The sequence below is a fragment of the Lontra canadensis genome, unplaced genomic scaffold, assembly GCF_010015895.1.
Source record: "Lontra canadensis isolate GAN:19392208 unplaced genomic scaffold, GSC_riverotter_1.0 scaffold80, whole genome shotgun sequence".
Taxonomy (NCBI): domain Eukaryota; kingdom Metazoa; phylum Chordata; class Mammalia; order Carnivora; family Mustelidae; genus Lontra; species Lontra canadensis.
This window is the reverse complement of record NW_022631074.1, coordinates 6,139,911-6,152,994: the sequence shown is the minus strand read 5'-3', so window position 1 is coordinate 6,152,994 and position 13,084 is coordinate 6,139,911. Positions and strand designations below refer to the sequence as shown.

The 13,084-nt window shown below is 32.4% G+C and overlaps 1 protein-coding gene across 2 annotated transcripts in view; it reads right to left on the bottom strand.

The window, feature by feature from the left end:
- ARL13B (ADP ribosylation factor like GTPase 13B) overlaps window positions 1-13,084 on the bottom strand; it is a 69,515-nt gene that overhangs the window by 5,004 nt on the left and 51,427 nt on the right. Inside the window, exons 6-9 of one of the 2 annotated variants that reach the window (XM_032882235.1) lie at window positions 10,401-10,515; window positions 6,844-7,069; window positions 4,425-4,541; window positions 3,374-3,442 (exon numbers count right to left, since the gene is read on the bottom strand). In XM_032882235.1, coding sequence (XP_032738126.1) covers window positions 3,374-3,442; window positions 4,425-4,541; window positions 6,844-7,069; window positions 10,401-10,515 — 527 coding nt within the window. The remainder of the gene's footprint in view (window positions 1-3,373; window positions 3,443-4,424; window positions 4,542-6,843; window positions 7,070-10,400; window positions 10,516-13,084) is intronic. The other variant, XM_032882236.1, reaches the window with a different exon arrangement.

Sequence of the window (13,084 nt, the reverse complement as noted above, 5' to 3'; positions counted from 1 at the left end):
ACATATTCTCTTTTTAAGTCTCCTTTCTCCATGCATGTCTTACCTGTTACATTGAACAAGTATTACAGACAATAATTAGAAAAGTAAAATCAAACTGCTACCAAAACAAAGGTCTATTAGCAAAGAAAAGGTATGAATCTGCTTTAAAAATTCTCAGTGTAACTATAAAAAATTGTTTTTCATCCCAGTAAATTTTAAGTGCTAAGCCATTTGCAGTTAACTTTTAATTAGTACTCTAGTTCATTATGTATCTGTTGTTTACTTGCCTTTCAACAAATGCAAAGAAATGTGTATAAAATTAGAGAAGAGGAGGATGCAATTATAAAATTGGTGGCTATCAGTATTTCCACTAAGATCCCATGAAAATCTCTAAAAATAAATTTAAGGTTTTTTATTAGAATTTTTAATTATACCTGCTTTCTTCCCCATTAATGAAAGCAGAGTTGATTGTACTTTTTTTTTTTTTTTTAAATCTAGGTTCAGTATACTTTGACTTAAAATTTATGGGAAGAAAACAAAAAAATATTTTAAAACTTGTGAAGTTATAGTGTTTTCTTCTCTGCTCTGGGAAGCTACATTTACTGATATAGACTGAAAACTGACTAAAATATTAGGATATGGTGGTCTTAAACTTAACTAATTTATTACAACTCTTTCTCAGAAATTTTAATTAGAAACAAACACAGGAAAGTGAGCACAAACAAAAAACAACCTTCTCAACCTATTTTTGACATTTTTCCACTTGCCCTTAAATATGTTCCCCCTGAATACTACCATTACTTCTTTTCTCCTCATTCTACAAAATTTCCTTCAGAAATAAGAGACTAACATCCCCTTCTGAATTCATTCAGTAAAGATTACAGAGAATTTATTATGGGCAAAGAATTCCTATTGTGAGATGGCGACAAAAATAAATAAATAAATAAATAAAATGAAATAAAATAAATCTGTAAACCCTCCACTCACTTGAGTCCCTTCTTTTCTCCTGATCTCTTGAATCTTACTTGTATTGGCCAAGAGATGTTTCCAAATAGATAAGTCTACAGACACCCCCAAAGCAGGTTTCCTTCCTCAAGTATTTTCAATCTTAGAGACATAACCAACTTTCAAGCTGCTTGAGTAAACAATCCTCTATTCCTCTTTCCCTCGGTCCAACAATCATTCATCAAATATTACTTACTATAATTGTTAAGATATTTCCTGCATACGTTTTTTACTCTCCATTCCAATTTCCATTCCTTACTTCCAATTGTGACTACTAGAATAGCCTACTTAGATGGGATCCTTACCTCAAGTGTGGCCACCAGCAAGTCTGTACTTTTCCTGTGACAAAATTATTTTCCTCAACAACACCTCCAGTAACATTACTTCCCTGCTCAAAAATGTATAGTGTCTCTTGGAAAATTACAACAAGTCCAGACATCTTAATGTATATATATGAAGTTCACAATCTGACTCTAAGCCATAATTCCAGTTTCAACTCTCTAACTTCAAATGTCCTCTTTTTTACTCACCCTACCTACATGAATCTAAGCTCCAATCACAAGAAACATTATTTTTCAATAAGCAACCCTTTCCAAACCCTCTACCTTTGAATAGTCTGTTTCTTCTGTTTACTGACTTCTCCTTCTTCGAAGACCCAGTTGTATACCACTTTGACTAACTGTCCATGAAGTTTGTGTGCAGGACTCTAATTCCACACCACAGAACTTATTACTGTATACTACAGATTGTCACATACACTACAGTAAGCTCAAGTATTCTCTTTTCTATTAGACCAGGATCTAAAGAAATACAGAATTTATGTCTTACTCATCTTGGTATCACCAATATCTTAGGTGGTATCAAATACAAAAATGTTGCTTTTTGGATACCTAAAATTCAGTAAGAGAAAAAATGTCTGTCCTATGAGAAATTAGTATTTTTCTATATATGTGTATATATACATACATATGTATATTAACTTGTATATTAACTTTACCTAATTTTTAATAACACAGGGAATATTTAAACTGAAAATGTGTGCTAACATATACAATGGATCATTAAACATGAACTAACATATTACAGTCAATAAAAACATCATGCAAATTCAACCACAGATGTGACTTCATTATAATTTTGATACAGTCTAAAAACAAACTTTTCTGTATTTAGAATTGAAAAAAATCCTTTCATTTTCACTAATGATTATGAAAGATGTATTGCATTACAGACCTAAAGTATTCTGAAAAAGAGTATTTATGTACTTTTTGAATAAAAATATTTTATAAAGTTTGACATAATTTCAAGTTACATGATAATGCTTTTGTAAATGTTAAACTTCTGATTTTCTTTCCTGGTAAAAGGATCTCCTTAGGTATCCAAGCTCTAGAGGTAGGTAAACAGAGCCATCAAAAAGGGAACCAGGTATTCTTGATGGAGAACTTTATTGAGCTACAATACACATAATTACCTTTTTGCATTCTAGAAACATTTTACTGAAAGAGCCTGAGCTGGGGCACCTGGGTGGTTCAGTGGGTTAAAACCTCTGCCTTCAGCTCAGGTCATGATCCCCAGGGTCCTGGGATGGAGCCCCACATTGGGCTCTCTGCTCAGCAGGGAGCCTGCTTCCTCCTCTCTCTGCCTGCCTCTCTGACTACTTGTGATCTCTGTCTGTCAAATAAATAAGTAAAATCTTAAAAAAAAAAAAAAAAAAAGCCTGAGCTGATGGTCTGAAATCAGAACTTCAGTCTGCTTTATCAGGCAGTTCTCTATACCCAACTGTCCCTTCTCTAGTTTTCCAGTTATGGAATTCTAATGCCATATATTCACGAGATTACACCTTACGTTAATTTAATCCAAAGAAAACTGTTTTCTTGAGTCTATAAGCCTTTAGTAACTTTCAATTTAGCTGAACCTTATTTGGTTTGTTGGTTTAGTCTCTGATTTTACAAATTGTGTTGATCTTTACTTGTGTTGATCTTTACTTCAGCAGCTGGGTCTTATTAGAAAAAGAAAAAACCATTAATGTGGCATTATCACAGAGTATACTGAGCACATATAGGACAATGCTGTTTTTAACACTATAATTGTATGTCTCATATTTAAATTTCTTTGTAACTGTTCACTTTTCATACCACTTTACATAAATATATAGTGGATAAACATGAACTATGACTATTTTTACATCTGTATTCCAAGGTAAACAAATTATATGGAGGCAAAAGGCACTAAAGAATAAAAAAATTAAATAAAATGAAAAAAGTGAAGTATAATGAAAAAGGATGGTTGTGAACTTGAAAGCCTTCCAAAAATAAAAATTTGTTGAAGTAATGAGGTAAAGAAAAGTGGATGTAATATGTATACTTGAAAACTGATCCTTTTGCATTACCATTATGACGTGTTTCACCAAGAAGCTCAAGTTTTGGAAGTCTAGTGACTTTGGGGGTTCCCCAGCCAACTAAGGAAAAAGAAAAAGATTTTAAAACACTGTTAAACAATGTCTCTTTAGGTCTGTTGAGAAGGTCCCTCCCTTGACAGGAACGTATATAATATTTGATGTCAAGTCACATATGTATATTGAATGACACAATATGGAATAACCACAAAGTTATTTGAAATAGTTTTTATTTAGAAGTGTTATTATAGGCTGGTAACATCTGCTTTAAGTTTTTACTTATCTTTGTCAAAAATATAAGCATCTTCACCACCATCAAAAATTACTGTAGGCTACTATTCCAAGCCCTAGCAAAGGCTAAAACAAATGTTTACTAATAAATGAAATATTAGAAACGAGTCTTAAAATAATTTCCAAAGGAAAATGTTACCACCTAAAGCCTTCTAACAGGGTTAAAAGGACACTATAAACATATACATTTAGATATTTATTGAGCACCTATGGTATGTGAGGTACTGTGCCTAGTACTGAGAAATTTCTCACAATCACCACGCAGTTAGCACATACCAGTGTTTTACATGCAATATTCCTTTTAATCCTCATGACAATTTAGAAGGTCAGTACGTATGTTGGAAATATATTGGAAAAATTCACACATCTTGCTTTCAAATGATAACTTTCAGCATGAAAGATCTAACTTTTTAAAAACTTCCATTAGCCATCCATTCATTAAATTTAAATTCCTTTTAGCAATTTGGGGACTGATATTTCAAGTAGGACTTGAATCCATTCTAGGAAGTGGTTGGGTAAAGTGTTCTTATTAATTTTACACACTATTTTCTACTTTTAGAAAACACTTTTTTTCTGATTAAAAAAAGGAAATATATACTTACAATAAATTTTGAACAAAGTAACATAGAAAACTTCCTTTTTTCATAAATTCACAAAATAGTAAACATATTGAATAAAATCACAAAATTTCTTTATTTTTCCTTACTTTTTAAAGCAATATTCCTAAATTTAGTATCAATATCAATTTACTCACCAGGAGGAGGAGGTGGGGGTGGTGTTGGACTCTTAGGAGCAGAGTCATCTGTATTAACAGGTTCTACACGGTGACTCCTTTTTATTCTTAGTTTCTTAGTTTTCTTTTTACTGTTATCTAAAAGAATATAAACATGGAACTATATGCCTCTGAGAAAACATAAACTTCTATAAGAAAAAGAATGGATCTAGAATTTCTATTCATATTATCATTACTAGAAAACTACATCTTCAACTTTGGAACTTATTACCAGTAATGAAATGTAAATCTGCCTTTACTAAGAGTAAATTTTTTTAAATGATTACTTATTGAATAATTAATAAATATGATACAAACAGTAAAAAGCCTGTATTTTAAGTTTTATAAGTTATTAGAATACAAAAAAAGTTCACCATTCCAAAAGTAGCTTACATTTTTTCCAAATGTCATATCAAGTCAATATAATTATTTAATAGCAGGGATGTTCATGAAACTCAGAATAGCCCAGAGAAAGGAGAGAGATGTTGATTTCTCTCGTAGAATATATGGAATGGATTCCAGGTATAAACAGTCCAAAAATAATTCTTTGAAATGTGAAAAAAGACCCCAATCAAATTTAAATATATTACCCATTGAAATAAACCCAGATAAGTTATGCAAAATCACATTATTAGAAACTGCAGAATTGAATCTGTGTTCTTTCTAAAAAATAAACTACAGATTCTCACTTAAATACTTACAAACAATTTAAGGACATTTATGTCATTAACATGTAAATTTTAACAATGAAAACTGGCAAGGCATAGTAGTTAAATAACCAAACACTAAAATTATTGAAATATTTTAATTGACAATCCCAGCTGCTTAATTTACATATATGTAATACATTTAGTAAAATGTGAATTATCTGTTATATGAGAAATAGCCAACATCCATGAAATCTACAAAGCAGTGAGAAATATAAACATGTTTAGAAACACATTATTTTTCTAAATAAATTACTTGTGTCATTTGAGACATTTTACTCCAGAGAAAAACAAAGACATCATTTTACAATTAAACCCTAAGCTTAACAGCTAAAAAAAAGGGAAAGAGTCCAGAACCATGCAGTATTTCAAGATGGGAATAGTTCAGGGTCACGAAGAGCACAGGATAATGGGCAGATGGTATGAAGCAGGCTCTCAATCTCTCCAAGTCCCTGATTTCCTATTCAAAATAATGGGAATAATATACCGTAGGATTGTTATGTTAAATAACATAATCCTGCATTAAATAATAAATCTGAAGCTATATTCTATAGCATAAAATATATTATTACTATAGTTATATGACTATCTTAAATCTTCCTATGCTATACTTTTAAATAATCTGCCAAATCTTCTGCTCTTTAACAAAGAGTATTAGTGTTCAAAAGTTCTTTTCAATATATTGAGAGGCCACTTTAAATCTACTTTCTGTTTAACTCTGTTAACAGAACTACATGGGTAAGAATATGGCTGTCCTATCTTCCCAATTTATAAAAGGTATAACTTTCAAATCTAATTTTTATACAGCAAAATATCCGTTAGCTAATCTGAACCTCAGGGATTATGATCTTATTTTCATAACCTTCCTGATATTGTACAAAAATTCTTACATATAATGAAACTATACTGCTAACTAGAAGTCATAAGGAAGTAATGATCATTGGGTCATGTGTCAGGCTGTGCCTTAGGAACACTATAGGGTTATTTTTATTTTAAGTAACCTTAAAACCCTGTGGGAAAAAAAATGATGCTAAATCTCCCTTTTAGAGATGAGGAAACTAAGATTAAAAACAATACAGTGTAATATAACAAATACCCTGATTCTATCTCAAGTGGTCTGATACTGTCTATGATACCAAAGACAGGAATTCCTGTTAAATCACATAGCCACTTAGAGAAAGAAAAGCAATTATGAATTGAAGATTTTGTATATTAAAATAAGAGGAAAATGGCTATTGACTTTAAAAATGTTCAACTGAGTATGTCTGTATTCTGCAAAAATAGCAAGTCAATAAAAGAAATGATGCTGACTGTAGCATTATGAAATTTAAAATAAAACTCAAAAAAACCCCATCAAAGTATCTTCGAGGTTAAATACATTCCAAGGACTCCTGGGACTATGCTATATTCCAAGTTCATGAAATAAAACTGGAAACAGAATTTTCTGTTGAAATTCTTTTAAATTACAAAGGACTACATTTTAAGGCTTTATGAATAAAAACAAGAGTTAGCAAATTCACTAACAAGAAACTCAAAACCATGAGAAAACCATGACAAATACTGCAAGTAGAGACAAAAATATAAAAGTACATTTTCTGTGAAAATAATCATGAAAAATGAGACACGTACTGGTAAGTCTTATGTGTGTGTGTGTATGTATAAATACATATATTTTTAATAATTAGATTTATCACCTGATTCTGATGATCGTTGGTCTGTCTCATCTTCATTCTCCAACTGCTGTGTTAATGCCTCCTTATAATTTTCTACTATTCCAAGCTCATTGTTTTTTTGGCTATTGTCACTGATCTGGCTCTGTGTCTCTATTTGCTCATGCTCCACTTTACGATTCAGGGGGCCGCCATCATGGTCTTTCTCCGTATTTTGTCTCTTTTTTTCTTTTTCAAGTTTTCTTTCATTCTAACAAAAATGAAATATATCATTTTTAATCTTATAATTATCTAAGATAGTTTTAAGGAAGAAATCTTATAATCCAAAAGCATTCTGTAACTTTGGGGTACTGTGATACTTCTATTAAAAAATTATTTGTTGAATATATCACTAAAGCATACTAATTGGTAATCAGTAAAATTTCAGAAAACACAGATAGTATAAAGAAAGAAAACAAAGAAACAAATATTACCAGTAATTCCACAATTAAGAAATGATCTCTGTTTGGTGCACAATCACTAAGAAGTGTTTTTCTTTTCCTACCAACACACGTACAGACATATACCACCCACAAACATACATAAATGTAACTGAATGTCTCTCTTTATATACATATTTATGCATTTGTTTTTTTTTTATATTTTATTTATTTATTTGACAGAGATCACAAGTAGGGCAGAGAGACAGGCAGAGAGAGAGGAGGAAGCAGGCTCCCCGCTGAGCAGAGAGCCCGATGAGGGGCTCGATCCCAGGACCCTGAGATCATGACCTGAGCCAAAGGCAGAGGCTTAACCCACTGAGCCACCCAGGTGCCCCTGCATTTGTTTTTTAAACAAAAAAGACTTGAAATTTTTACTTAAGAATATATATTTCCTTCCTTGTCAGTGTGAATACATGAAGTGCTTAGAATAGTACCTGACCCACAATAAAGTGTTAGCTGTATGTGTTATATAATGCTATATGCATTAGCCATTACTACTTTCATCAATTATATTATCATTTTGAATGGTTATAGCATAACTTAATTTACCAACTCCTAATGAAGAGACAAATTATTTTCAATATTTCATTCTAAAAAATACAATTATTGAATTGTTTTTTTACAATAAATTCCTAACACTGGAACTATTGGATCAATAAGTATTGGGTAACACACTGCCCTTTAGAAAAGTTAAAGTCAATTTACACTCCAGGCAGTGTTAGGAGAGACATTTCCCCATATCTTCTCCAATACCTATATATTATCATCAGTCTTTTACATGTCCACCAAACTAATATATATATATTTTTACCTCAGTGTTAGTTTAATTCAATTTAATTATTTTTTACTGCTAGTGAAGATGAACTATTAAGTAACTTTATTGTCATTTTTATTTTTTTCTGTCGGAAACTATCCATGGTAACTCAAAACCTTTTTTTCTATTAGATTCTCATTATTTTCATAGGAATTTTTAAAGGTTCTTTTTTTGTCTTACGTGTCTCAAAAATTTCTCATTAAGGTTTGTTCTTTGCCTTTAACTTCGTAGAACAGATGTTTAAAAATTGATATAATAAGACTGATCTGTTTTTCATTTCATGATTTGTGGCTTGACTGTCAACCATGAGAGACTGTAGACTCTTGAGAAACAAACTGAGGGTTTTAGAGGGGAGGGGAATGGGCGGGATGGGTGAGCCTGGTGGTGGGTATTAAGGAGGGCATGTATTGCATGGAGCACTGGGTGTTAAACATAAACAATGAATCTTGGAACTGTACATCAAAAATTAATGATGTACTGTATGGTGACTAACATAACACACACACACACAAAAAGTTCTCCAACTATATACAAATGTTCAACTATATTATATGCTGGTACTTTAATTCTTTTTTTTTACACACTTAAGTCTTCTAGAGTTGAATTTGGTACACACTGTTCATTAATTTTACTTTTTTCCAAATAATTGTTTATTATTCTAACTCCCTTTTTTCTCAGATTTGAAATGTCACCTTTATCTTATACTAAGTGCTCATGCATAACTGGGTTTGATTGGTCTATTTTGGAAACAATACCTCACAATTTTAATTATCTGTGGTAAAAATCAAAGGAATGTAAAGTTTCTCTAAAATGCAAACATTTTAAAGGAGAAGTTTTATGGAAAGAAAAAATTTGCTAAGTAAAAAAAAGACTTTAGGTAATTTGTTTTCATTTATTTCATTTCTTTACTGCTCATATTCTTAAAATTAACACAGTTTAAAAGCTTAATAACTGTCTGTACTTTCTGCATGCCACAAATTAGGTTCAGGGACTTTGAATTTAAGGTATACTATGCTATACACCATTACTGTTCACATCTTTATATCATCAAATATACAATGTTGGTAGAAGCACTAAGGCCATCTAAGTAATTTATAACCATGATACTATAAAATAATCAGTCATCATGTACAAGGTGAGCTTTATTACAAATATAGAGAAAATGCATGTTTCAAAGTGAAAAGTCAGTCTTGATTTCCTTCCTCTATCAGTATTTTTTAAAGAACATACAACAAAACTTGGCAACCATAGTATTTAACAGGATAGAGATAAATCAATAGCTCAAGTTATTAAGACACCTTTAATGTACTTAGAAAAGCATATACTTAAGGTAAATGTAGTGGGGTTAATAAAAAGATTAAATACAATTAACCTTCTGTTATCTAAGCAACTTAAGATAAACTATCTCATATTACCAATTATTCTGCAAAATAAAGCAATACCAAAACTATCCAATCATCTTCTTACCTGTGGAGCTGCCTCCCTCCTCAGCAGCAGCCCCAAGGAAGAAACAATCATCCACCTTTCCAGATGAGCACCTGTGTGGAAGGAGGCAGTGACAGGGGAAGAGGAATGGAGAATATACAGGTGGGACCACCAAGCCAGCTGCCACATTAAGCTCCAAGTGAATGGAGATTTAGGAAGCTCTGCCTCTGAGGAGGCATGGCTGCTGACAGTAATTAAAGCAAGGGCCAATGTGAACTCTGGACACCAGGAGAAAATGAAAACGAAGATAGAAATATACAGACACACACACACACATAGGCCCTTAACTTCTTCCTGATTAAAGTCTAAAAATTAATTTTGGTAAAACTTCTGACAATTAAAATTAAAATAAATGATTTTGTATATAGAAGTACTTAACTATAGTTTCAAACAATCTGAAGTATCCTGGGAAAATAATTAGGAAATCATTTACATACTCTAAAATGCATCATAAGCATTTAAACAGTACTTTTATGGGATAGTAACAGCAACACAGGGAGAAAGACAATGTAAATAAGAGTAAATACATTACTATCATATGAAATAAGTGACAAAAAATTATTTATCAGGACAGTAACAATGACAGTTTCTACATTCAATCTTCATTTTCATTCTCAGTTAATTCAGAAGTCAGCTTTCCTTTTTATATTAGATCAAAAAGCAAACTTTAAGAAGAAGAAAAATGAATCCATTTAATTCCTTTTAGAAATTATCTCTGGTAAAACACTTCTCCCACCTCCTTTCTCAACTTCCAACTTTATAACTTAAGTTATAAAAATTACATTTGCCACCGTCCATACCTCAAGGATGACAGATGCTATTGGCTGGAAAGGATTAACGATAATTGGTTCAGGATCCAACTCAGCTAGGCTGCTGGTTCCATTCAGTTCCGCCTGCTCTCGCTCTCTTTGTTCCCTATTGTTTGAGAGAAAAATTTGGAATTCCTTATGAGAAAATGCTGAACCATGCTTAAGAACACTTGCAATAGGTTTAAGGCTATTAAATTCTGGAGATGGTTTTGAATTACTGAGAGACTTTCTGAAATCCTAATGCAGATAATAGACCTCTTAGCCCCATGTAAAGATTATCATTTGAACTTTTTATTTGAAGTATAGTTGTTTCAGTTTCAGAAGTACAACATAGTGATTTGACAAGTCTATACGTTATGCTATGCTCACAAGTGTAGCTACTGTCACCATACACTATTACAATATTCTCTGCTATACTTTTCATCCGATGACTTACTCATTCCATAAATGGAAGCCTAGACCTCCCACTTCCCTTCACCCATTCTGCCTGTCCACCTCTCCTCCCTACAACCATCAGTTTGTTCTCTCTGCTTATAGGTGTGTTTCTGCTTTGTTTTTTGTTTGTTTTTAAACTACACATGTAAGTGAAATCATGGCATTTGTCTTTTTCTGTCTGACTTATTTCACTTAGCATAATACCCTCTAGGTTCATTCATGCTGTTGCAAATGCAAGATCTCATTATGTTTTATGGCTGAGTAATAATCCATAGTTGATCCTTTGAATTAAAACAAAAAAGAAATACTGACAAAAATAACATTCCCTTTGACCGACTTCTTAACTTCAGTCTATATATTCTATATAATCGATTCCTCAACTACCCTCCCAAACAAACACCAGCCTCTTCATTGATGTTAACGAATAAATAAGTTCTCTAGTTAACACCCTTCTTCAGGGCTGTGTCAAGCTACATGTCACAAATGAGCTGGATAACAATCATTGCTGTGTAAAAGTAGAGAAACTATAAAAAATTACCCAATATCACTTAGATTAAAGAAGTATTTCCAGATTAGTTACTACTGAAACACTTAACTATCACTGTTATTTATAGTTAACATTGCCCCAGGCATGAAGAATAACTTACTTTTTAAAACAAGTAGCTGAAGACAGAAAAATAAGTACTATAGATCTGCAACTACACTGTAAGTACGATAATGTGAATGCTCAATACTATGACATTTGTTAATTATGTTCTATTATGGAAAGATATATATATTCATTCTTAACAAAGGAAGCCCAGAGTTAGATTTATTACCTCTGTGACCCTGGACTTCTATATGGATCTTTAAGCCTCAGCTTCCCTATAAATGTGGATAAAAACATCTACCTCATAGTGTTGTGTAGACAAAGCACTCTGTATGTAAAAGCACTCTGTAAGCGAACATACCTACAAGACAGTAATTGTTCTTAATGTTGTTCATTTATTCCTACGTAATTTCAGGTAATCTAGTACTGACATACTATTTTCAGGTATCAACAACAGCATGTTTTACTGTTTTTCAAAAATATCTGAACCTATTTCATTGGATTTAATTAAATAAAAAGGTTTTTTTATGTGTTTTTTTTTAATAACTGTTTTCTAAATGCCAATTTACTTTTACTTTCAGAATCTCTTTGCTCAATAGGACAGGGCTCAGACCACAAGTTACATGGCTAGGAGAAAGGAGGAATGGGTAACAGAAAAGCCTGCCATAACATGATCTAGAATATCTTTATGGAAAAGGTAAAAACTAGAAAAAAAAAATGACTAACATTAGACTTCATTTATCTAATTCTTTTTTTTTTTTTTTTTGGTTCTTTTTGTTTGCGTTCTTAATGGAGGAAAAGCAAAAAAATCTTCAGAAAATAAAAGGTAAACCTCCTTGAATGACTTGTACTGAGCTTTGTATCATGAAAATATGATACACTAGGATAGAGAAAACCAAAGATTCTCACATTTACTAAAACCTCCCAGTAGTATCAAGAAAAACCTAGATGAATGATCTGCTTATATTACTGAGCACGTGGGGATGGAGAGTTATCTCTAAAAATATGTAAGTCCTTTATCTGAATTAAATGAAAGATACCAGTAATCAAAGGATTTCCTCAGCAATGAAGGAAGCATCTCACAAAGGCATCACCAAGGGTAATCAGTGGGTTCTTGCCTACCAAACTACAACTATGTTAAAAGCACATAGGAGGCCAAAATTAGATAGATGGAAGACAACTTTGTATCTTACAGGAACTCACTCAAAAATCTTTTCATTTTAGAGGCTCCAGTTAAGTCAGTTAAGTGTCTGACACTTCACTTCAGCTCAGGTCATGATCTTATGGTTGAGAAACAGCTCCACATCGCATTGGACTCCATGCTGAGCACAGAACCTGCTTAAGATTCTCTCTCTTCCTCATTCTCTGACCCTCCCCCGCCCTCATGCATATGCATGCATGCGTGCACACGCTTATGCTGTGCTCTCCCTCCCTCTTTAAAAAAAAAAAAAAAAAAAAAAGACATCTTTTCATTTTGGGGCACCTGCACAGCTCAACTGGTTAAGTTTCCAACTCTTGATTTCATCTCAGGTCATGATCTCAAGGTTGTGAGATCCAGCCCCACATCCGGCTCCATGCTGGGTGTGGAGCCTGCTTAGAATTCTCTCTACCCCTTGCCCTCTGCTTCTCCCTATACCCTCCCTCTTTAAAA